Source organism: Xyrauchen texanus, chromosome 44 (assembly GCF_025860055.1).
Source record: "Xyrauchen texanus isolate HMW12.3.18 chromosome 44, RBS_HiC_50CHRs, whole genome shotgun sequence".
NCBI classification, from domain to species: domain Eukaryota; kingdom Metazoa; phylum Chordata; class Actinopteri; order Cypriniformes; family Catostomidae; genus Xyrauchen; species Xyrauchen texanus.
This window is the reverse complement of record NC_068319.1, coordinates 1,273,109-1,295,855: the sequence shown is the minus strand read 5'-3', so window position 1 is coordinate 1,295,855 and position 22,747 is coordinate 1,273,109. Positions and strand designations below refer to the sequence as shown.

The following is a 22,747-nucleotide window of genomic DNA, read 5'->3' as shown; positions in this document are numbered from 1 at the left end:
CCCTAGCGACCACCCAGAAAACCCAAGCAACCACCTAGCAATGCTAGTGACCACCCTAAACACCCTAGCAACTGTCTGTCGCTCTCTCTATTGATCATTATGTCTGTCTGTCTGTCGCTCTCTCTATTGATCGTTATGTCTGTCTGTCGCTCTATTGATCGTTATGTCTGTCTGTCGCTCTATTGATCGTTATGTCTGTCTGTCGCTCTCTCTATTGATCGTTGTCTGTCTGTCTGTCGCTCTCTCTATTGATCGTTATGTCTGTCTGTCGCTCTCTCTATTGATCGTTATGTCTGTCTGTCGCTCTCTCTATTGATCGTTATGTCTGTCTGTCGCTCTCTCTATTGATCGTTATGTCTGTCTGTCTGTCGCTCTCTCTATTGATCGTTATGTCTGTCTGTCTGTCACTCTCTCTATTGATCGTTATGTCTGTCTGTCTGTCGCTCTCTCTATTGATCGCTATGTCTGTCTGTCTGTCGCTCTCTCTATTGATCGTTATGTCTGTCTGTCGCTCTCTCTATTGATCGTTATGTCTGTCTGTCTGTCGCTCTCTCTATTGATCGTTATGTCTGTCTGTCTGTCACTCTCTCTATTGATCGTTATGTCTGTCTGTCTGTCGCTCTCTCTATTGATCGCTATGTCTGTCTGTCTGTCGCTCTCTCTATTGATCGTTATGTCTGTCTGTCGCTCTCTCTATTGATCGTTATGTCTGTCTGTCTGTCGCTCTCTCTATTGATCATTATATCTGTCTGTCATAAACTTTGACCAGGCTTTTTCAAGACAGCAAAGTTGATCCACAAACATTCTAATCTTGTTGAAATAAATGAACACTCACTGTGTTAATATCACTCTACTAAACAAATAGTTTAAAACATGTAAGAAGTATTTTTAATATTGAAAGTCTGAAGTCTAAAAGAGTCGGTTTAAATATCAACTACTTGACAAATGTTGAAGAAACACTCAATTATGAACTAAACACATGACATCGCTGTAGAATTCATTTTAGAACTGTAACTTCATGAGTGTGGATACAAATGTAGCAGCACTTCAACATTCTAAAACACAACGTAACATCTCTCATGTGATTCTTCCACATTCAACACTGTGTGACTTTTATTCCCATTTCCTCTCAGTGACACTAATGAAGTGGACATCCCGCCCAACACGCGTGTGGGCACAAAACGCTACATGCCTCCTGAAGTTCTGGACGAGACTTTGAACCACAGTCACTTCCAGTCGTACATCATGGCCGACATGTACAGCTTCGGGCTCATCCTGTGGGAGATTGCGAGGAGATGCGTGTCCGGCGGTCAGTTCAAACCCGTTAAAAACATGCAACTGCATTCACAACACACTTCTGTAATGTCACGTGTTTCTCAGAGAGGCATGTCATTGGTTAATATTGATTTTCCAACTTTAGAATAATGTAATAATGTGGTGAATTGTTCACAGTATGTCTAGGAACATTAAGACAGTTCTGATGTTGACTTCGAGGATTGATTATACTGTAACGGTTGTTTGTGTGTTTGTGCAGGTATCGTGGAGGAATATCAGCTGCCGTATCATGATATGGTGCCCACAGACCCGTCATATGAAGACATGAGAGAGGTGGTGTGTATCAAGAGACACAGACCTTCGTTTGCAAACCGCTGGAGCAGCGACGAGGTACATCACACTCTTATATTTGTGTCAAGCAATTTACCAAATGAGAAAGATACATTTTATGAGTTCCTAATTGATTTGTATGTGCTTTGTTATAAAGATAATATAGCGGTTGGTTTAAGTTTTTGAAGCATATTAGCATGTTTAACCCTTTAAGTTCAGATGGGCCTACGAGAAAATGTTAATAAATGCAGTCTTGAGCAACACAAAATAGGTGTCGTTTGAAAGCTTAGAAGCTTTTTCCAATGCATGTAGATATTGTGACCAAAACTGAACAAGTGCTTTGAATGCATCTTATGTTGTTGGGAGTAAAATACAACCAACCTATTTGTTTTACTCACAGACTGAAATATAGCGAGTAACAGCTAATTATGTTGCATGTGAACAGGTGTTCCTAATATTCCACTTATAACTTCACGAAAAATAAACCGAACATAAAATATCACATACCATTATTTAGAGTCTGTGATTATCTTTCAATCGAGTCCACACACAAGATAATCAGATGTATAGATCATTAGATAATCCACATGAAGCACAATGTTACATATGACCACCAGGAGATGGCGCCAAATACATGACACAGACTCAATGATGACTCAAATGACACAGAATGAGACTCAATGTACATATATTATTGCAGTCAGTAAAAACATCAAACTGATCAAATATTCATGTGTCATATGTTGTTGGAAAGCTCTTAACGAGTAAAATACAAACAGACTATTTGTTTTACTCACAAATAAAAATATGGCAAGTAACAGCTAATTATATGTCTTTGATAATTATGTTGATGTTGCTTTTATGCCACGTTTTCGCTTATAACTTTACGAAATATAAACAGAATAGAAAATATCATTTAGAGTCTGTGATTACCTTTCAAACGAGTCCACACACAAGATAATCAGATGTATAGATCATTAGATAATCCACATGAAGCACAATGTTACATATGACCACCAGGAGATGGCGCCAAATACACGTCACAGACTCAATGATGACTCAAATGACACAGAATGAAACTCATTCTGTGAAATCTCATGACTAAAATCATGTCTGCATGCTATGCAAACCTTTAGTCATTGTTGTGTTTGCATGTGTAATTAGTTCTTATGTACAATTATTATCTTTTATTTGTTTGGAGATGTTTTTGGACACTATATTTGCAATAACTTTTGTTTTGTCGTATCAACAAAATTATCCACAGATGACACGATTGAAAAATAGCCAGAGCCACCTTATTTACACCCAGATATATAATGTAAAATAAGAAAAGTTCATTAAATGTAAAGTTTTCTTTACAATCATACCAAACACTTGATCGTCATTGGGTTTGTTTTTTGGTCGAGTTATAATCCTTTCATTTTGGGTTTGCCACTGAAACAGGAAATCTTTAAAAACACCTTCAGAGCTTAAAGGGTTAAAAAATGAATAACACTAAAATACATTATTGCAGTGGCAGATTTTGGCTTGTTTGTTTGCTTAAAAGTACAATATACAGGTTCAATGTTTGCGGTGTATGAACCGTAAAGAAAAATATACATTTCTGCATTCCTGTTTAGATGTTCCTCTAATGTTAGTATGTGGTTCCCATTTGTTTTGGGGGTTTTTCGTTCAGGAGCCAATTCCAAACATTCTAGAAATGTCCTTTACGGTTATAGAATAATAGCTATAGGTATTATTCCTCATTCTCATTGCAGAGGTGTTAATGAAGACACTATTCATAATCACAACATATGTTTCCTGTGCATTAATCTTTAATGTCTGTCTGTTCAGTGTCTGAGGCAGATGGGTAAACTGATGACTGAATGTTGGGCGTACAATCCTGCATCTCGTCTGACCGCCCTGCGCGTCAAGAAAACGCTCACTAAGATGTCCGAGTCTCAGGACATTAAACTGTGATGCTCGTCCCGTCCTGAGTGAGGCGCAGCGGCTTTATCATGCTTTCTGTGAAAGCTCAAACCGGCCAGATGTGGGGCACAGCGGGCCGTGATCTGATCCGCAATCGCTCGTTTAAAAATGTACCAACAGGTTTATGGGCCACATTGAAAATGTTACTCAAGTGTCAGTGTTCCTCTTTGAGTCCGTCCTTGTAATATATGAATGTAAATAATGTTTTCTTGCGTTATCCTGTACAATCATTCAGGGTGTCTTGCCAGTCTTTGTGCCTTATTTAACATATGCACATGCCAGTTTATGTAAACGGAGTGAAAATGTATGTTTAACATTCCCCTTTAATAAAGTGGATGAAACGCTTTATTCTGTGTTGCATATAAATATAATTTATTACTTGTTTAAAAATTCTTTCTTACATATTGTACAGAAACTTCACAGAGGAGATGCAAGTGTTTGCAAATTACATCATGAACGTGCCATAAAGAATAAGTAACATTATTACTATAAATATAATAATCGTATGATAACTATGGAAAGCAACTGCTAGCGTTTGTTAAGTATGTATGTTTTATAAAAGATGCAGAATTTGCATAGCTTCAGAAATTTGGACAACTTGTACAAGAGAAAATGTCATTTTCAAACACTCAAATGGCTATTAATATTTTACAGTTATCACATGCATCCGGACACAGTGCTGTCTGATATCTGCAGTTTATAGCAATATGGCAGGCCACATTGACAAATAATCATGTGTACGATGTTAAAATTATCAATCTTAAGATCAGCAATGGACTAAATATTAGTAAAAAACATTAATTCTTAGTATAAAGAGGCACATTCAAAATTCCAATTTCGATATATCAGCTATTTACGTCTTACTGATGACATCGTTCCATTTTTATTGGTAAAAATTCAATTTCGATATATCAGCCATTTACGTCTTAGTAGTAACATCGTTCCATTTTTATTGGTCAAAATTCCAATTTCGATATATCAGCTATTTACGTCTTACTAGTAACATCGTTCCATTTTGACATATCAGCGATTTACGTCTTACTAGTAACATCGTTCCATTTTTATTGGTCAAAATTCCAATTTCGATATATCAGCCATTTACGTCTTACTAGTAACATCGTTCCAATTTTATTGGAAACAATTCCAAATTCAATATATCAGCTATTTACGTCTTACTAGTAACATCGTTCCATTTTTATTGGTAAAAATTCCAATTTCGATATATCAGCTATTTAAGTCTTACTAATGACATCGTTCCATTTTTATTGGTAAAAATTCCAATTTCGATATATCAGCTATTTAAGTCTTACTAATGACATCGTTCCATTTTTATTGGTAAAAATTCAATTTCGATATATCAGCCATTTACGTCTTAGTAGTAACATCGTTCCATTTTTTATTGGTAAAAATTAAAATTTCGATATATCAGCCATTTACGTCTTACTAGTAACATCGTTCCATTTTTATTGGTCAAAATTCCAATTTTGATATATCAGCTATTTACGTCTTACTAGTAACATCGTTCCATTTTGACATATCAGCGATTTACGTCTTACTAGTAACATCGTTCCATTTTTATTGGTCAAAATTCCAATTTCGATATATCAGCCATTTACGTCTTACTAGTAACATCGTTCCATTTTTATTGGAAACAATTCCAAATTCAATATATCAGCTATTTACGTCTTACTAGTAACATCGTTCCATTTTTATTGGTAAAAATTCCAATTTCGATATATCAGCTATTTACGTCTTACTAGTAACATCGTTCCATTTTTATTGGTAAAAATTCCAATTTCGATATATCAGCTATTTACGTCTTACTAGTAACATCATTCCATTTTTATTGATAAAAATTCCAATTTCAATATATCAGCTGTTTACGTCTTACTAGTAACATCGTTACAATTTGACATATCAGCTATTTACGTCTTTCTAGTAACATCGTTCCATTTTTATTGGTAAAAATTCCAATTTTGATATATCAGCTATTTACGTCTTACTAGTAACATCGTTCCAATTTTACATATCAGCTTTTTACGTCTTTCTAGTAACATCGTTCCATTTTTATTGTTAAAAATTCCAATTTCGATATATCAGCTATTTACGTCTTACTAGTAACATCGTTCCATTTTTATTGGTAAAAATTCAATTTCGATATATCAGCTATTTACGTCTTACTAGTAGCATCATTCCATTTTTATTGTTAAAAATTCCGATATATCAGCTATTTACGTCTTACTAGTAGCATCGTTCCATTTTTATTGTTAAAAATTTCGATATATCAGCTATTTACATCTTACTAGTAACATTGTTCCATTTTTATTGGTAAAAATTCAATTTCGATATATCAGCTATTTACGTCTTACTAGTAACATCGTTCCATTTTTATTGTTAAAAATTCAATTCCGATATATCAGCTATTTACGTCTTACTAGTAGCATCGTTCCATTTTTATTGGTAAAAATTCCAATTTCAATATATCAGCTGTTTACGTCTTACTAGTAACATCGTTACAATTTGACATATCAGCTATTTACGTCTTACTAGTAACATCGTTCCATTTTTATTGGTAAAAATTCCAATTTCGATATATCAGCTATTTACGTCTTACTAGTAACATCGTTCCATTTTTATTGGTAAAAATTCCAATTTCGATATATCAGCTATTTACGTCTTACTAGTAACATCGTTCCATTTTTATTGGTAAAAATTCCAATTTCGATATATCAGATATTTACGTCTTACTAGTAACATCATTCCATTTTTATTGGTAAAAATTCCAATTTCAATATATCAGCTATTTACGTCTTTCTAGTAACATCGTTCCATTTTTATTGGTAAAAATTCCAATTTTGATATATCAGCTATTTACGTCTTACTAGTAACATCGTTCCAATTTTACATATCAGCTTTTTACGTCTTTCTAGTAACATCGTTCCATTTTTATTGTTAAAAATTCCAATTTCGATATATCAGCTATTTACGTCTTACTAGTAACATCGTTCCATTTTTATTGGTAAAAATTCAATTTCGATATATCAGCTATTTACGTCTTACTAGTAGCATCGTTCCATTTTTATTGTTAAAAATTTCGATATATCAGCTATTTACATCTTACTAGTAACATTGTTCCATTTTTATTGGTAAAAATTCAATTTCGATATATCAGCTATTTACGTCTTACTAGTAACATCGTTCCATTTTTATTGTTAAAAATTCAATTCCGATATATCAGCTATTTACGTCTTACTAGTAGCATCGTTCCATTTTTATTGGTAAAAATTCCAATTTCAATATATCAGCTGTTTACGTCTTACTAGTAACATCGTTACAATTTGACATATCAGCTATTTACGTCTTACTAGTAACATCGTTCCATTTTTATTGGTAAAAATTCCAATTTCGATATATCAGCTATTTACGTCTTACTAGTAGCATCGTTCCATTTTTATGGTTAAAAATTTCGATATATCAGTTATTTACGTCTTACAAATTTGTAATATTTGTAAATTAATTTGAACATATATATTTATCATACATATATTTACTTTTAATAAAACCCTAAAATGCTTTCTTGCTACAATCACATCTGAAATGAACATATTGAATTAAGTTTTATTTACTAGTGGCAATAAAAAAATTACAATGTTTACTAGTAAGAAGCACATAGTTGATATGTGAACTGAGTAAGAAATTAATTATAGATATCTGTAATTTTATTTTGAACAGGAGTGTTTTACATTGTAAATTCTACTAGTAAAAATACACTTACAGATATCAAGAATCATGTTTTTACTAGTTGAATTTACATCATTTCCGTAACACAATTACTGATATTAAAATTCATTTACACATGTAGTAATCCCTCTGCTGATCTCAAGAGTTGGCATTTTCACTAGCAAAAATGTAATTATAGTTATTTATAATTCATATCCTGCACATTATTAAATGTCAAAAGGACTTGCGATAATAACAGTGTTTCTCAACTGGTGGTTCGAGACCCCAAAATGGGTTCTGGGACTGTAGGGGAAAAAATTCAGATGTATATATATATATATATATATATATATATATATATATATATATATATATATATATATATATATATATATATATATACATACACACACATACTGACCCAGACTATATTAAATGATTATTTGGTACTGTGTCGGGTCATTACTCAATGTCCAGTATAATAACAGAACCAGCTGAGGATCACTGCTGTATGTGACTGTTCACCTGTGTTCAGGACCGCGGTCACACCTCAACATCTCTCTGATTCGCCACACAAACGCTGCTGCACGTTCAAGGTGCAACAGTAAACTCAGGAAAGTCTCACCATCGCCACGAAACCTGGAGAAGCTTTGAAGCTGCACAAACAAAAGGATTTGAGGCAAATATCTGCAGATGTCACAAAGAAAGAGCAAAACAGCATGTGCCTGTTCTCACATCTGGACCTGATGATGTCATGAGGGGCGACGTCAGAATTCTAGACACAAGTTTTCCTGAAATAGTGTCCAGTAATTCCTCCATGTTTGTGTCCCCAACCAAGACGTGAAGATCTCAAGACACTCAAAGATCTTTAGTTCCTCTGTTTTTTTTTTTTGTTTGTTTCTAAATTGTGATTACATAAAAGTCACTATGCAACAAAATGCAATTAAGAAGAATATGATCACAGAATACTGTTCAACTTTACAGTTACAATGTTTTGAATGCACATATATTTACAGGAGGCGTGATGTTACCGTGCATGTGTAGTTGCAGGGTCTGTTCACCGGATGGTGCCGTTAAACAATGCAAATGAGGTGGCCAATCACAAACCAGCGCTCATAATCCAAAATAAAGAGAGATAATACATAAAAAAACGATATGAGTGTGCATTGAAATCTAAATAAATGATTATAAATGAAGCAGTTTGAAATATATTCATGTAAAGGGTTCGTTTCCAAGGGAACAAACACTCTGATCAAACATAAATCTTTGAATGCGCTTTTAGTCCTTCTGACATTGAATCACGCGCAGGATATGAATTATAGATAATTCAATTTTTACTAGTTAAAATGTTTATTGTTGATATCAAACGTCTTTATTTTCACTAGCATGTGATCCGTCATTCACTCCTGTTCAAAATGCAATTACAGATATTTCTATAATTAATTTCATACTAGCTAAACTTCTAATTTCACATATCAGCAATGCACTTCTTACTGGTAAAAATGTGATTTTTTTAATATGAATAATTACTAGTTCAAATGTGCATTCACAACCATTTTTATCTTACCACTACGAGTTCTCCAAAGAGTTCCTAGCTAAGAGTTTTTGCTTAAAGCCTATTTCACAAAACTGCTAAGAGCAAGTTTTAGTAAGTAAATCTTAAAATAAGATGTCACGTTTTATTAGTGCATTCTTTAAAATCGCCCACAGTGATTGGTAGACAGGAAACTGCTATTTGTCAGAAAAGACAGACATCGATATATACTGATATATATATATACACACACACACACACACACACACACAGTATCTCACAAAAGTAAGTACACCCCTCACATTTTTGTAAATATTTGATTATATCTTTTTATGTGATGACACTGTTGAAATTACACTTTGCTACAATGTAAATTAGTGAGTGTACAGCTTGTATAACAGTGTATATTTGCTGTCCCCTCAAAATAACTCAACACACAGCCATTAATGTCTAAACCGCTGGCAACAAAAGTGAGAACACCCCTAAGTGAAAATGTCCAAATTGGGCCCATTTAGCCATTTTCCCTCCCCGGTGTCATGTGACTCGATAGTGTTACAAGGTCTCAGGTGTGAATGGGGAGCAGGTGTGTTAAATTTGGTGTCATCACTCTCACACTCCCTCATACTGGTCACTGGAAGTTCAACATGGCACCTCATAGCAATTTGGACATTTTCACTTAGGGGTGTTCTCACTTTTGTTGCCAGCGGTTTAGACATTAATGGCTGTGTGTTGAGTTATTTTGAGGGGACAGCAAATTTACACTGTTATACAAGCTGCACACATGAAAAGATATAATCAAATATTTACAGAAATGTGAGCGGGTCGAGTAGGATCAGTTACACACACACACACACACACACACATATATACAGTATCTCACAAAAGTGTGTCTCCGGCATAGGATGCAGGTGTGCTAACAAGGAGGCTAAAGTCTACAGGTTCTAGCATCAGTCGCTAGTGCACATCTTGAGGTCAGGAGAGTGAGGTTTACACACTGTACAGCTATCTACCAGCTGGCTGTGTTACACTCACCCCCTCAAACCTCACTCCCATCCGGGTCACGGCACCACTGCACCATTGTAACTGGTCCTACTCGACCCATTCCCAGCAGGAATCGAACTGGCGTCTGCGCAGGCGGGCACGCTAACAAGGAGGCTAAAGGCTGCACACATTGCACAGCTCCCTATATATATACACACACACACACAACATACATACAGTAGACAGACAGACAGACACAGACAGACAGTTCGATCGATTGAGCCCCCACGATTGCCATGATTCCCCATGAATGCCCCCTTTTTCTCTGCAGCAAGCAAACATCCATAGGAACCATACCTTTTTTAAAGGTCAATGTCAACATAATAATATTATAACATTAAAATACATCGGCTCTACCTTTATAATACCTTTTTAGACGGTCTGTGTCATAATAATATTCTAAAATTTAGTTTTTAATGTGGATTGACGACAGCAGTCGTGCTTTGGATAGTTTGTGGTTCACTCTTAAGGATTTAGAAGTCCTCAGTTGTGGGTTTAGGAGCTACTTTTAATGTTAAAATGCTTCATGAATTACTCTATTAAAATGTAATGATTCCTAAAATGAGAAGTGACACGCCCCTCATTTTTAAGAGCTGCTCCTACATTTCCGAGTTAGCAGCTTGTTTTAGCCTTAAGATGTTTTGTGAATACGGGCTCAGATAAAGATGCTCAGTTTCGTGCTTTTTACTAGAAGCAATGTTGATTTCAGATATATGTAATATTACTATAACTAGTAAGATAGACTTTAACATATCTGCTTGATTTCAGATTCCAAAATTATTTAAGAGTAATTAAAGATATCAAAAATGAGCATTTATCAGGGAGGCAAACTACTCGCCTTTCAGCTAAAGTCAACTTTTCTGAAGCTAATTTGCCCAAAATTGTTTGGTTAGATTTTCCTTATTAAAATTACTTGAAAGAGCTACTTTAAACTTAAACACCTACATAAAAAAGCTTTATATAAAATAACAAAACAAAATATAAAACCCTTTAAACTCGTGCATTTTTGGACGGCTGCCCACTATTATTCACACTTAAATTTAAAAGCTGGACTAATTCTCTGGAATAATTGCAACAAAAAAATAAATAAATCACATTTTTCAGAGAACACACACACACACACACACAAAAAAGATTAAATTATGCATAACTAATAATACATGTGTTTATAATATTGTGATAATTGCTTTTTGAAAAAACTTTTTTTGTTGTTGTCCTAACTTGGTTACATGTAACTCCATCTCCCTCCAAATTGTCTTATTTTATTCCACTAGATGGCAGCAAGTACTAGAAAAATTATTTTCCTCCATCACCTCCATCACAATACACAGATGTGAACTGTAGGTGGCGCTCTAACACATTTCACCCCTCACAGATGTGAACTGTAGGTGGCGCTCTAACACATTTTACCCCTCACGGATGTGAACTGTAGGTGGCGCTCTAACACATGTCACCCCTCACAGATGTGAACTGTAGGGGGCGCTCTAACTCACGTCACCCCTCACAGATGTGAACTGTAGGGGGCGCGCTAACACATTTTACCCCTCACAGATGTGAACTGTAGGGGGCGCTCTAACACATTTCACCCCTCACAGATGTGAACTGTAGGGGGCGCGCTAACACATTATACCCCTCACAGATGTGAACTGTAGGGGGCGCTCTAACACATTTCACCCCTCACAGATGTGAACTGTAGGTGGCGCTGTAACACATTTCACCCCTCACAGATGTGAACTGTAGGTGGCGCTCTAACACATTATACCCCTCACAGATGTGAACTGTAGGGGGCGCTCTAACACATTATACCCCTCACAGATGTGAACTGTAGGGGCGCTAACACATTTTACCCCTCACAGATGTGAACTGTAGGGGCGCTCTAACACATTTCACCCCTCACAGATGTGAACTGTAGGGCGCTCTAACACATTATACCCCTCACAGATGTGAACTGTAGGGGGCTAGCTAACACATTTTACCCCTCACAGATGTGAACTGTAGGGGCGCTCTAACACATTATACCCCTCACAGATGTGAACTGTAGGGGCGCTCTAACTCACGTCACCCCTCACAGATGTGAACTGTAGGGGCGCGCTAACACATTTTACCCCTCACAGATGTGAACTGTAGGGGGCGCTAACACATTATACCCCTCACAGATGTGAACTGTAGGGGGCGCTCTAACACATTTCACCCCTCACAGATGTGAACTGTAGGGGGCGCTCTAACACATTATACCCCTCACAGATGTGAACTGTAGGGGGCGCTCTAACACATTATACCCCTCACAGATGTGAACTGTAGGTGGCGCTCTAACACATTTCACCCCTCACAGATGTGAACTGTAGGGGGCGCTGTAACACATTATACCCCTCACAGATGTGAACTGTAGGTGGCGCTCTAACACATTATACCCCTTACAGATGTGCTCGTCCATAGACATTCAGTCTAATGTTCAGTTCTAGCAACACCCTTGCATTTGCGTTTCATTGAATATCTCGGCCTCTGAGTGGACTACAAGCTCAATCTAGGGGTCATTAGAAAGCTGAGATCCTCCTCTCAATGATATTGATGTGAATATCAATAGTTGAATTTTTTTTGGGATGATTTGTTTGGCATGCTACTCCTTGCTGGATCACATATTTTGTTCTGGACATCTAAGATATAACATTGGATTATTCACACAAGCAAACTCACAGACAAGTAAACAATGGCTCATTTTATAGAGTACATCCTAAAGTAAAATCAGATTTAAGTGTTCGGTTATTTGGGTGCTTACAGCAGCAGTTATCAGTGCATAAATGAGACGTTTGTATTTAATGTCCTAAATAAATCACATTTCACTTTGTGATTCTTTTGAAAATCTTTTGAACTGTGTTATTAGTGCAACAAAATAAACTATACAGTCACATTCCTGAGAATGAGAGCTTTCATTTGATATATGACTTGCCCATTTATGTGCTATATGAAGGACTTTTATTTTATATAAATATTTATACCCCTTACCTCTAGGGGCGCTAATTTTCAATGTGAATGTTTTGAAGCCTTATTTTGTTATTTTAAGCAATATCAATGCAGAAGTGATGGATATTTCTGAAAAGTTCACATTCTAAGCTTTCGAATGATACCTATACAGAGACTTTAACGGTTTAAGCATAACATTTTTTTATAAAGGGTTAACTGAAAATATACTTCTGGAACACCTACTATTACACTCTCCCTTTTTCACCTCTCACGAGTTTGCAGTCAATTGTTGATATCAGGAATAGGCATTTTCACTAGTGACAATGTAATTACTGGTATAAAATTATCATATTTACAAGTTGCTAATTTAAGTAAGACAGATCGCTGTAATTGCGTTTTGAACAAGAGTGCATCACAGATCATTTGGAGGGCCAAAATAATAATAAAAAAAAGATGCAAACTAGTGCTAAAATAAAATACAAGAGACATTTATTGATTAAGAGACCAACTTAAGATTTTATAGTTCTTTTTATTTAAAAAAAAAAACAATTTAATTCTGCATTTAATGCTTTATCTAAATATATGAATAAATATTACAAGATTTAATTTAGAATAGTTTGGCCTGATATCAATTACTGATATAAAAAACTAAGATTTTAACTATTGAAAATTGAATATCTATAATTCACATCCTGCACATGCTCAAATCAACTCCGCTTGCCATAAATGAATAAATGTAAATGTAACTCATATTTTTAATGAATAAGCTGGGAGAAATCATGAGTCTGATGTAGTGCCTGTTAGCCACTCCCACTTCCTGTTTTGATTATCCCACGTCCCAGAAAGGAGGGTGAGGGGGGGCTGTAGGTCCAGTATTTGGACAGCAGAAGTCGCGTTTCCTAAGAAACTAATTTGACAAATAAAAAACTGTACCAGGAGTAATACAGACAGGGCCGCAGTCTTTCCTCTTCTTTATATTTTCACCTTCCAAGTCACTTTTCTTTGAAGAATTAAACGACATCAGAAGTGCTTCGCATGTTTCCACGGTGATTCTGGCAGCGATCTTGGCCGCCCGCTGTGACTCACGCTCTCACACTTCCCGGGAACTTCCTGCGCTCGACACTCTGGACAGGTGTCAGTGCTCTGTTGCCATGGACACAATGTTCTCATGGCGACCCATCTCCTCCAGCACGGCGGCGAGGCGGTTGAGATTTCCGTCGGGGAAGTGCTGCGCCTCCCACAGGTCCAGAATCACACCTGTCGGACTCGACTTTGTGGCGAAGTAGTTCAGATACCTGAAACACACACAGACACTGAAATAATGTTTTTTTGTTTTGTTTTGTTGTTGTTGTCTAGAATGAAAGTGAAAATTCTGCATGACAAAATCACAGAGAAAAAGCAGAAAAAAACTTTAATACACTTAAGAGGAAACAGATGAAGATTAATGAACAAAGATTCATCAACAGATCTAAACCGAGTTAAGAGGTTTTATTGAAACATTTGCTAATTAACAATAAACAAAAACGATGAGAGTATTTTAAGATTTAAAATGATGTGACGACACAAAAGAACAACTGAAACATTTTAAGAAAGCAACGATTCACAGAATATTTAACAGAACACCAGTCAGACTTGAGCTGTTTTGAACTTTGACATCACGCTCACACACGCTCACACACACTCATTCACACACACACACACACACACTCATTCACACACTCACACACACACACACACTCATTCACACACACACACACACTCATTCACACATTCACACGCGCACTCACACACACTCACTCACACACATTCACTCACACTCATTCACACACTCACTCACACACACACACACATTCTCATTTACACACACACACACTCATTCACACACACACACACTCACACTCATTCACACACACACACACACATTCTCATTCACACACACACACTCATTCACACACACACACACACTCATTCACACATTCACACGCGCACTCACACACTCACTCACATTCACACACTCACTCACACACTCACTCACACACACACACTCACTCACTCACTCACACACACACACTCATTCACACACACACACACACACACACACACACACACACACACTCACACACACACTCACACCACACACTCACTCATTCACACACACACACTCACACACACTACACCAAACACATTCTCTCTCTCACACACACACACACTCTCTCTCACACACTCACACACACACACTCTCACACACACACACACACACACACACGCACACGCACACACACACACACACACACACACACACACACACACACTCACACACACAGTCGTCACCTGTCCAGGTTGAGTTTGTGCGCCAGCATCCTCCAGTCATTGCCTCGCGTTTGAGGAGCGTCGAGACTCCCGCACAGCTTCTGTCGGATGGACAGCGGGATCCGGAAGGCGTTCGGACCCACCAGTGTGGTGATGTTACTGGCCGGATCCAAAAGAGACGTGTCGATACACTGAGAGTCCTGCACGTGAAACAGAGACACACACAGTCACACAACTGCAGAATCACTGTTCAGAAAACAGATACACAACATCTGCGAACACATCAGTCATGTGTTTGGAGAATCATCTTTGATTGGCAGCCATAACCAGTCTACAGTTCAGCTAATGAACTATATTGAGAAGAACCGAGAATATGAGGGACTATTTGCTTCTACACAATGTATACATGTATTACTGTAACTGTACATGTTGATTGATGACTGATAGAATGAAAATGTACAGGTTGAAACAATACATTTGGGAGAGTTTCAAAAAGGCTTGTTCTTTTGTTGCATCCAAAATGTTGACGAAGAGTCCCAGAGTTCCAGCTGTTTATCCTTGTGTCCACTTGTGTGGACGTTGTATTTAGGCTTTGCTATATACCACACATAATTTGAATTAATATAAATTGACTGAATTCTGTTCACAAGACTCTAGACTGTCATTTAAGGGTTAAACATCTGCCGCACTGAGTCACATGACACAACAGCATGCCGTTGATTTCTGTGAAGCGCTTTTACGGGCACAGCACCAACAAAAGTGCCTCTGGTGAGAAATCTCTTTATGTTTTATTATTGAAACCTCATTGGTTGTAAAGAGGAGAGTCTCTAGTTTCGTTTGATATGCTGCTTTAAAAAACGCATTGATTTTTAGCAAGTCAGCGTGCCGATAAACATGATGTCCACATACGTGGATTTTGGGACATAATTCCCTCAAAAGCTGAAAAAACATGTTATTTTGAATAACTTTCTACTCTAACACATCTGTGGGTCGTTTAGCTTCATTTTATTATAAATCTTGTAATTTACGTATATTGTTATCACTGTACAATACGGAGTCCCGCAGTCCACATATGAGGACATGCATTTGTAGAACATTTCTTTGCTTGTTTCTTAGGTGCTACTAGTTACAAATCAAAAAGGGAAATGGAAAATGCACACAGCAGTCACGCTCGGGTCTCAGGAGGTTATAGAAACCCAAATGATTGACTTCAGCATTAAAACAGAAAGTGTGAAATGTGACATCATCAGGGTTTAGGAGAATTATCTGAGGAGACGCTCATACAGTCAGAGGTGCTGCTGGGTAAAGCTGACGACAGCAGAAATAAGAGACAAAGCGAATGAAAGGAAGACCATCTGAACGATGAGGATTAAAGATTAACGGTAAATCAACTGCCCCCCACCCATCCTGACATTCTCTCTAATGCTCTTTTCTTTCTCACTTCCTGTCGTTTGCGCCAAAATGTCAGCTGGATTTGATTGTGATAAGTGTCGCAGAAGATCTCTGAATCAGCTGTGTTTTTAACATTCAGGGCACTATTTAAAGACCGCTACGTCTTGAGCGCAGTGCTGTGTGATGCGTCACTGGGCGTGGCCAAAAAGTGTTGGCATTTTGCGCAAGCTGGCACCAAGTCTTGGACATTAGTGGTTTGGCGAGACAGCATGCACAAATAGTTTTGGTCAAGTGCATTTCAATGTCCTATTATATTTTTCATTAGCTGTCAATCAGCATCGATATAAATGAAGACGGCACAGGTAAGAGTATTTAATGCATGTTAATATGGTCCATTTGTGTCTCATGTTCTTTTGTGCATTAACTGCGTACTTTATGGCATATTATGACAGCGACATGCTCCTTATATATACACATGGAAAATGTGCTCGTCAGGAATAATTGGATGTAGGCTGCATTAATTATAATGAATGCAGGTATATATATATATATGAGAGAGAGAGAGAGAGAGAGAGAGCTGCAAGCAGCAATTAACAGGGTTCAACCAATCAAGGGCCTTTAAGAACGTATGTAAAATATATTAGGTTTCAATAAGACAGTCTGTTAGCACCTAAAACAGAAGTCATTTTTATTTGTATAGCACTTTTCACAACACGCATCATTTCAAAAGCAGCTTTACGGAAAATGATGCATTAACAGTAAAAGCTGTAATTTGGTAATGTCTTCGAGCCATAATAGTGCGGTTTAAAAACAAAAACAAAACATGATTGTAAATTGCGCCTTCAAATAAATAGAAAATAAAGACCCCCCTGTGAGCAAGCTTAAGGTGACAGGATCCATGAGTCCTCATGTTGAGAACCATTAGAGATATGGTATCTTTAACATTCCTGACAGTTATAGTGCCATCTATTGTCTGATCTCCACCAAATTTGGCACGTTTCGTCAGAATCTCATGTTGCATATGTGTTCCAAATTTGAAGAAAATCGGATTTATTGTTTAGGAGTTATAGGCTTTAGGGCAAACTAGGCCACGCCCATATTTTTGAATGACCCTGTTATAGGCATGCAAAATAAAAAGTAATTATTATTGATCTGGGCTGTCCCCAGATTCTTCCTGAACAGGTTTTGATGATGTTGAATGAAAAAACTAGAAGTAAATAGCAAAAGTATGTTTTTAAAGTCTCATTTGACTGACACAAATGGTTCTCGAGGCAAAGTAGTTCAGAATGAGGAGATCTATTATTAGATGACAATAACGTGTAGCTGTGTGAAACACCACATAATACACAACCATTTACACACATGTAAAATGTGAGAGCGCATCCCAGTGGTCAATTATTTTTCTAATTTTGCAGAGACCTCTTGGTTAGACAGTCAAATAGGCCAACCAATTTTCACTCTGATCGGCCTTTGTTAACCTTGTCTAACAGCTGCTCAAAGTTGATTAGTCAATGGCGGCCATGTTTTTTCTAAATATGTGATTATCCTCATAAATCTTAATGGAACTTTGGACAAACACACTGCATGCAACATTTTAAGTCGATCAGACTAATGGTTTAGAGCTATTGTAAGGTTATAGCGCACCAATAGGCCTAGGTGCACAATTATTTCCACGTGTCCTCAGATTGACCCCGTACATAAGTATCCCAAATTTTGTGAAAATAGCTCATTCCGTTCAAGAGTTAAAACCATTTATGTACAAGTGGCCACGGTCACTTTGTACTTGTTTGTGTCGATGACTCGAAAGTTCAAACTGTTTTTGATAATTATCGATATTGGGACCGAACGGCCTAGGACTAGTTAGACATTCTAGGGCCCAGAATGTGTTTGCATTTGCTGATTCAGCGCCAGCTGCGCACCATCATGGCCTGGCCACGCCCTCCTCGTCACACTACTCCCCTGCCTGATTCAGGCCGGGGCGCCACAGGACTGACTTACTCCCCCCCCCCCACCTCTGGAGGGGAGACGCTGTCCTTCCGTCCATTCTGTCAGCCGGCAGTCCACCCACGGGGGAGGCGTGGGGAGAAGGAAGGGAGGAGTAAAGACACACAGAGAGAGAGAGAAGAACTTAATCGCCGGCTCCCGGACATGCTGTCGCCTGGTCCTCAAACCGCTCCTCTGCCCTCTGGCGGATATCAACTCACTCCTCCCCCAGCAGATGGCAGCGAGTCCTCCGGCCCCTGGCGGATGGAACCACTCCTCCCCTTATGCGGCAGACAGCAGTGGTTCCTCTGTCTCTCGGTGGCTGGCAGCGATCCCTCCGTCCTCAGGCAGATGGCCGCGGCTGCTCCCCTGGTGGATGGCAGCGAGTCCTCCGGTCCCTAGAGGATGGAACCACTCCTCCCCTTATTCGGCAGACAGCAGTGGTTCCTCCGTCTCTCGGCGGCTGGCAGCGATCCCTCCGTCCTCAGGCAGATGGCCGCGGCTGCTCCGCTGGTGGATGGCGGTGAGTTCTCCGGCCCCTGGTGGACGGAACCACTCCTCCTCTTATTCGGCAGACAGCAGTGGTTCCCCCGTCTCTCGGCGGCTGGTAGCAATCCCTCCGTCCTCAGGTGGATGGCAGCGAGTCCTCCGGCCCCTGGCGGACGGAACCTCACCTCCCCTTCTCAGCAGACAGCAGCAGTTCCTCCTGCTCTCGTCAGCCGGCAGCAACCCCTCCGTCTTCAGGCAGATGGCCGCAGCTGCTCCCCTGGTGGATGGCAACGGCGAGGATCCTGCGACAGCGAATCCTTCCTCCCGCCCAGGTTTCAGCACCACTGTAACAGGTAAAGGTGGGCAAGGAGGTGGCGGGAACCGGCTAAACAGTCAACAAACTTTAATGCTATAAATTAACTTAAAACAAAGAGAGAATGCCACATGTGGCCACATGCGCCCCTCTCTCTCTCTCTCTCTCTCTCTCTCTCGAACTGGCGCCTCCGGCTCCCCTTTATCTCGCTCTACCACTGATCAGCTGATTCAGTGCCTACCGTGCACCATCGCGGCCCGGTCACGCCCTCCTCCTAGTCAAAATTGCGATTTGTGGCATGTAGTATGTACTGACCTCAGACAAGGTGGTGTTGAGCTGGAATATCTGTCCCTCTCCCTCCACCTGTCTCACACACAGCTTACAGCAGAGATCGACTGTATTTGCACTGAAACGCTCCAGTGTGAACGTACAGTGAAGATTACGCTGAGATCCGCTCCACACCTGCTGAAACGACAGCTCCTGAGAGACAAAGAGAGAATGACAACGTGAACTACAAAGACAGTGGCTAGAATAGATCTGTAGTGCCCCAAAAGTCTGTCTGCAGCAGTTTGAACGATTCCTACTTGCTGGTCCATCTTGACAAATACAAATCGCAGACCGGCTCTGTGCAAAACCTATTTTGGTCTAATGTACAGCAGCTTCTGCAGAAATATTGGATACAATGTTTGGAAACCTCTTTACAATAAGGTTGCATTCATTAACGTTTGTCATACAGTCTCATTGTTCTACTTCAGCTTCTGTACTATTACAGCTGTTATTGCTTACAGTATGTTCCTCATTTGGATCCAGTGGCAAAAGTATGTGAACCCCATTGGTCACGTGTGTAGAAAAACACAAAGTGCTCAAGATAACAAGACACAACAATTATAATATTTCATGTACATGTATGCATTTGGCAGACGCTTTTATCCAAAGCGACTTACAGTGCACTTATTACAGGGACAATCCCCCCGGAGCAACCTGGAGTTAAGTGCCTTACTCAAGGACACAATGGTGGTGACTGTGGGGATCAAACCAGCAACCTTCTGATTACCAGTTATGTGCTTTAGCCCACTACACCACCACCACTCCACATGTCTTTATGGAACACATCCCATTACACTTTCACAGTGATGGGGAAAAAGTAAGTGAACCCTTGGATTTCATAACTGGTCGATGTGGTATGCGGTGCCCTTTTAACACCATATGTAGTGCTGCGTGTTATTCCAAAACAATTCAACCTTAGTTTAATTAATCCACAAAACATTTTCCCAGTAGCGTTGTGGAGTGTTAAGGAGGTCTTTGGCAAACTTCAGGTGCACAATCATGTTTTTGTTGGAAAGCAGCAGCTTCCTTCATGATGTCCTGCCATGAACACTATACCTGTTTAATGTTTTCCATATAGTAGACTCATGAACAGAGATGTTAACCGGTTCCAATGATTCCTTCAAGTCTTAAGCAAGTCAAAGTAGCTCTAACCCACACCTCCGATTTAATTTCATTAATTGGATGCCAGGTTTGCCAACTCATGACTCTAATTAGCTTTTGTTCACTTCATTAGCATAGGGGTTCACATACTTTTTTCCAACCTACACTAAATCTAAATCACATTCTAAGATACATTTATACCGGGGGTTGTGAGTTTGAATCCAGGGCGTGCCGAGTGACTCCAGCCAGGTCTCCTTAGCAACCAAATTGGCCCGGTTGCTAGGGAGGGTAGAGTCACATGGGGTAACCTCCTTGTGGTCGCTATAATGTGGTTTTTGCTCTCGGTGGGGCGTGTGGTGAGTCGTGCGTGGATGCTGCGGAGAATAGCCTGCACACGTGCTACGTCTCCACGGTAACGCACTCAACAAGTCACGTGATAAGATGCGTGGATTGACGGTCTCAGATGTGAAGGCAACTGAGATTCGTCCTCCGCCACCCGGATTGAGGCGAGTCACTACGCCACCACGAGGACTAAGAGCGCATTGGGAATTGGGCGTTACAAATTGGGGACATTAATACATAAATGCAGGAAATTCCAAAGGGTTCACATACTTTTTATCGCCACTGTAAAAGCCTGTGCTAAATGATTCAAAGCTTTTAATATTAAAGGGTTATATCATCCAAAAATGCACGTTGCAAGAACATTTACAGAATGTCGCTCTAACATCAGTGATGCGCTCTTACGCAAAGATCAACTACAAACTCTCCAAACCTCGTGTGCTTCATTGTGTGATGCGACTCTGTACCTGGTATTTGGCGAGGAGTTTGCTCTTCCAGAGTGTGTGTGGCACGTCGTGCAGAGACAGACGCAGGTTGTGTGTGCTGTCCTTAAAGTTCAGAGACTTCGGTTCGTCCAGTAACTTTCCACCCATCTGTGTCTCCATCTGAAGAACCTCCTGAAGACACAAACAGGAAGTCCATCAGAGCTCAGTAGGAAAGAGACGCACAGTTCTATCACACTTTATGCTCGTGTTTAATTGTGTGTTTTGTTGTGTTTATATGTGTGGGTGTCTCACAGTGATTGAGATTATATTCATATGCATGCTGACACCTACACTACATCTGCTGCTCACCCAAACACATTCAAATACATGCAAAAACACCCACTCATACAAACACTCGCACAAACACTCGAAAGGACATGCAACTAATGGCTATGGTAACAGTGCTGATGAATGACTGATGGTGCATGTGACTCTTGACCTTCAGCGCGTCCTGCGTGTCGTCCAGACAGTAAACTCTGATGTTGTACTCCAGTACAGTGCAGCTGACGGGACCGAAGATGGCCAGTTTGAGTCTCTTTGTGGTGGCAGCGCTCACAGACTGACCCACTAAACTGTACGTGCCCAGCGTCTCCGTCAGGATGTGACACGCCTCTTCGTCCATCTGAATGTAGCAGGGCGTCGTGAAGTTCTCCTCGCCCACAACCACCACATCCTGCATGAACGGAGCTTTGTCAACGGACAATAAACCTTTTCTGATTTCAAGTATTCAATATTCCATCAATGGGACAGTAACATTAAAATTGGCAAATTGACAAAGAAATAAAATCTTAATATATAAATACATAAATGAATGAATGTGTACTATGTTCTTAATGTAAAGGTTGTATTCATGTTGATTTCATGCTGTTGAAAAACTTTCAACAAAAAGCTCATTTAATTAATAGAAAATGACTCTAAAAGTTGTAAAAAATATATATTTGTTTTTATATATTATAAATAATAAAAATAAAATAACCTCCTTTTATATATTTATGTATATAAAAACTATTTTTATTATTTTAGTTATAAAAAATATCAGATAATTTGACATTTTCTATTACATGGCACGATCATGTCATTACTAAAATTCGTATTCTCTCTTATTATTTGTAATTTTCTTTCTATATTTTTATTTAAAAAAATAAAATAATTGTAATGCACACGCAGCACACACACACA

General features: G+C 38.9%; 2 protein-coding genes across 5 annotated transcripts in view; one reads left to right on the top strand and one right to left on the bottom strand.

The window, feature by feature from the left end:
- LOC127636411 (bone morphogenetic protein receptor type-1B-like) overlaps positions 1–7,645 on the top strand; it is a 94,584-nt gene extending 86,939 nt beyond the window's left edge. For all 3 annotated transcript variants that reach the window (XM_052116870.1, XM_052116868.1, XM_052116869.1), the window contains 3 exons: positions 1,134–1,309; positions 1,535–1,665; positions 3,439–7,645. In XM_052116870.1, the coding sequence (XP_051972830.1) occupies positions 1,134–1,309; positions 1,535–1,665; positions 3,439–3,564 (433 nt within the window). In that variant the 3' untranslated portion in view covers positions 3,565–7,645. The remainder of the gene's footprint in view (positions 1–1,133; positions 1,310–1,534; positions 1,666–3,438) is intronic.
- A 5,386-nt stretch (positions 7,646–13,031) lies between these two features.
- Positions 13,032–22,747, bottom strand: part of LOC127636399 (netrin receptor UNC5C-like) — a 246,330-nt gene continuing 236,614 nt past the window's right edge. Inside the window, exons 13-17 of one of the 2 annotated variants that reach the window (XM_052116850.1) lie at positions 22,008–22,241; positions 21,551–21,700; positions 19,632–19,796; positions 15,161–15,339; positions 13,032–14,124 (exon numbers count right to left, since the gene is read on the bottom strand). In XM_052116850.1, the coding sequence (XP_051972810.1) occupies positions 13,965–14,124; positions 15,161–15,339; positions 19,632–19,796; positions 21,551–21,700; positions 22,008–22,241 (888 nt within the window). In that variant the 3' untranslated portion in view covers positions 13,032–13,964. The remainder of the gene's footprint in view (positions 14,125–15,160; positions 15,340–19,631; positions 19,797–21,550; positions 21,701–22,007; positions 22,242–22,747) is intronic. The other variant, XM_052116851.1, reaches the window with a different exon arrangement.